This window comes from Plasmodium gaboni, chromosome 14 (assembly GCF_001602025.1).
Source record: "Plasmodium gaboni strain SY75 chromosome 14, whole genome shotgun sequence".
NCBI lineage: Eukaryota > Apicomplexa > Aconoidasida > Haemosporida > Plasmodiidae > Plasmodium > Plasmodium gaboni.
This window is the reverse complement of record NC_031494.1, coordinates 834,850-836,229: the sequence shown is the minus strand read 5'-3', so window position 1 is coordinate 836,229 and position 1,380 is coordinate 834,850. Positions and strand designations below refer to the sequence as shown.

General features: G+C 17.1%; 1 protein-coding gene across 1 annotated transcript in view; it reads right to left on the bottom strand.

The window, feature by feature from the left end:
- Nucleotides 1-711, bottom strand: part of PGSY75_1423600 (putative calcium-dependent protein kinase) — a gene marked incomplete at both ends in the record, with an annotated part of 1,355 nt that extends 644 nt beyond the window's left edge. Inside the window, 3 exons of the mRNA XM_018787936.1 lie at nt 16-72; nt 185-473; nt 611-711. Of these exons, the coding sequence (XP_018639308.1) occupies nt 16-72; nt 185-473; nt 611-711 (447 nt within the window). Of the gene's footprint in view, nt 73-184; nt 474-610 lie in introns of the transcript that reaches the window.
- Nucleotides 712-1,380: the final 669 nt, after the last annotated feature.

Below are 1,380 nucleotides of genomic sequence, written 5' to 3'. Positions count from 1 at the left end.
TTTTTATTTTCTTACTTTTATGTCCCTGTGGATAATATTATTTGAGTGCAGGTATTGTAATGCACAACAAATCTATAAGAAATAAAATAAAATAATATATACATATGTCCGGATATATATATATATATATTTTTTTTTTTTTTTTTTCCTCTGTATGTTATATTTTGCATCTAATATAACCCACCTGTCTAACAATTAAAGCTGTTTCACTCTCCATCAAACATTTATTTTTAACAACTTTATAAAATAATTCTCCACCTTCACATTTTTCTAACACTATATAAAACTTATTTTTATCTTCAAAGAAGTCTTTGAACTTAATAATATTTTCATGACTCATTATAGACAAATATTTAATCTCATTTTTTACCATTTTCTCAAAATTGTAACTCTTTTTGTGTTTTTTCTTTTTCTTAATTATTTTCACTGCATACACTTCTTTTGTCATTTTGTTCATACATTCTCTCACAACCCTACAAAGATAAAAAAAATAAAAAAAATAAAAAAATATAAAAAATAAAAAAATTTTTAGTATATCACTACGTGTAATAATATATATATATATATATGTATATTTTTATTTTTTTTTTATGTGTATTTGTAAACGTACCCAAAGGATCCACATCCAAGTATCTTACCAAATTTATATTCATTTTTTTTTTTTTCGACGTTTCTATAATGTTTTAGTAACTTATTTAAAGCGTTACCCATTTTTCATCATAATATTTTTCATAAATTTTTTTTTTTTTCTTTTACAAATTTAAAAAAAAAAAAAAAATTTATCCACAAAAATATGTATATATGTATAAGAACAATTTTTTTTTTTATAAGAATAAACAAACATTTTATATATATTGTAGGGATCTTTAATCTTTATGTTTGTATTTTTTATTTAGTTATATCATAATATGATAACAATCTAGTAAGTATTATTCTCTTTTTTTTTCTTCTTTTTCAAAAATAAAGTAAAATAAAATAAACAATTATTATATTCAAACAAATATTATATACAAAAAATTGACATAAACTTTTATAAAAAAAATTGACAAAAATTTATACAAAAAATTAACAAAATTTTTCATATATAAAAATAAAACAAATATGTTATATTATTTTATTAAATATGTTATATTATTTTATTTATTTATTTTTTAAATGAGAAAAAAAAAAAAAAAAAAAAAAAAAAAAGGAATAAATAAAATAAGAAATATATATTTTATAAACAATCTGTTGTAATACACAGTTATAAGGATATGTTGTGAAATATATATATATATTGTATGTATGTATGTATTTATGTATGTATGTTTTTTTTTTTTTTTTTATGAAACAAGAATAATAATAAAATATGTGGTATATATATTTTTATAAAAAAAAAAA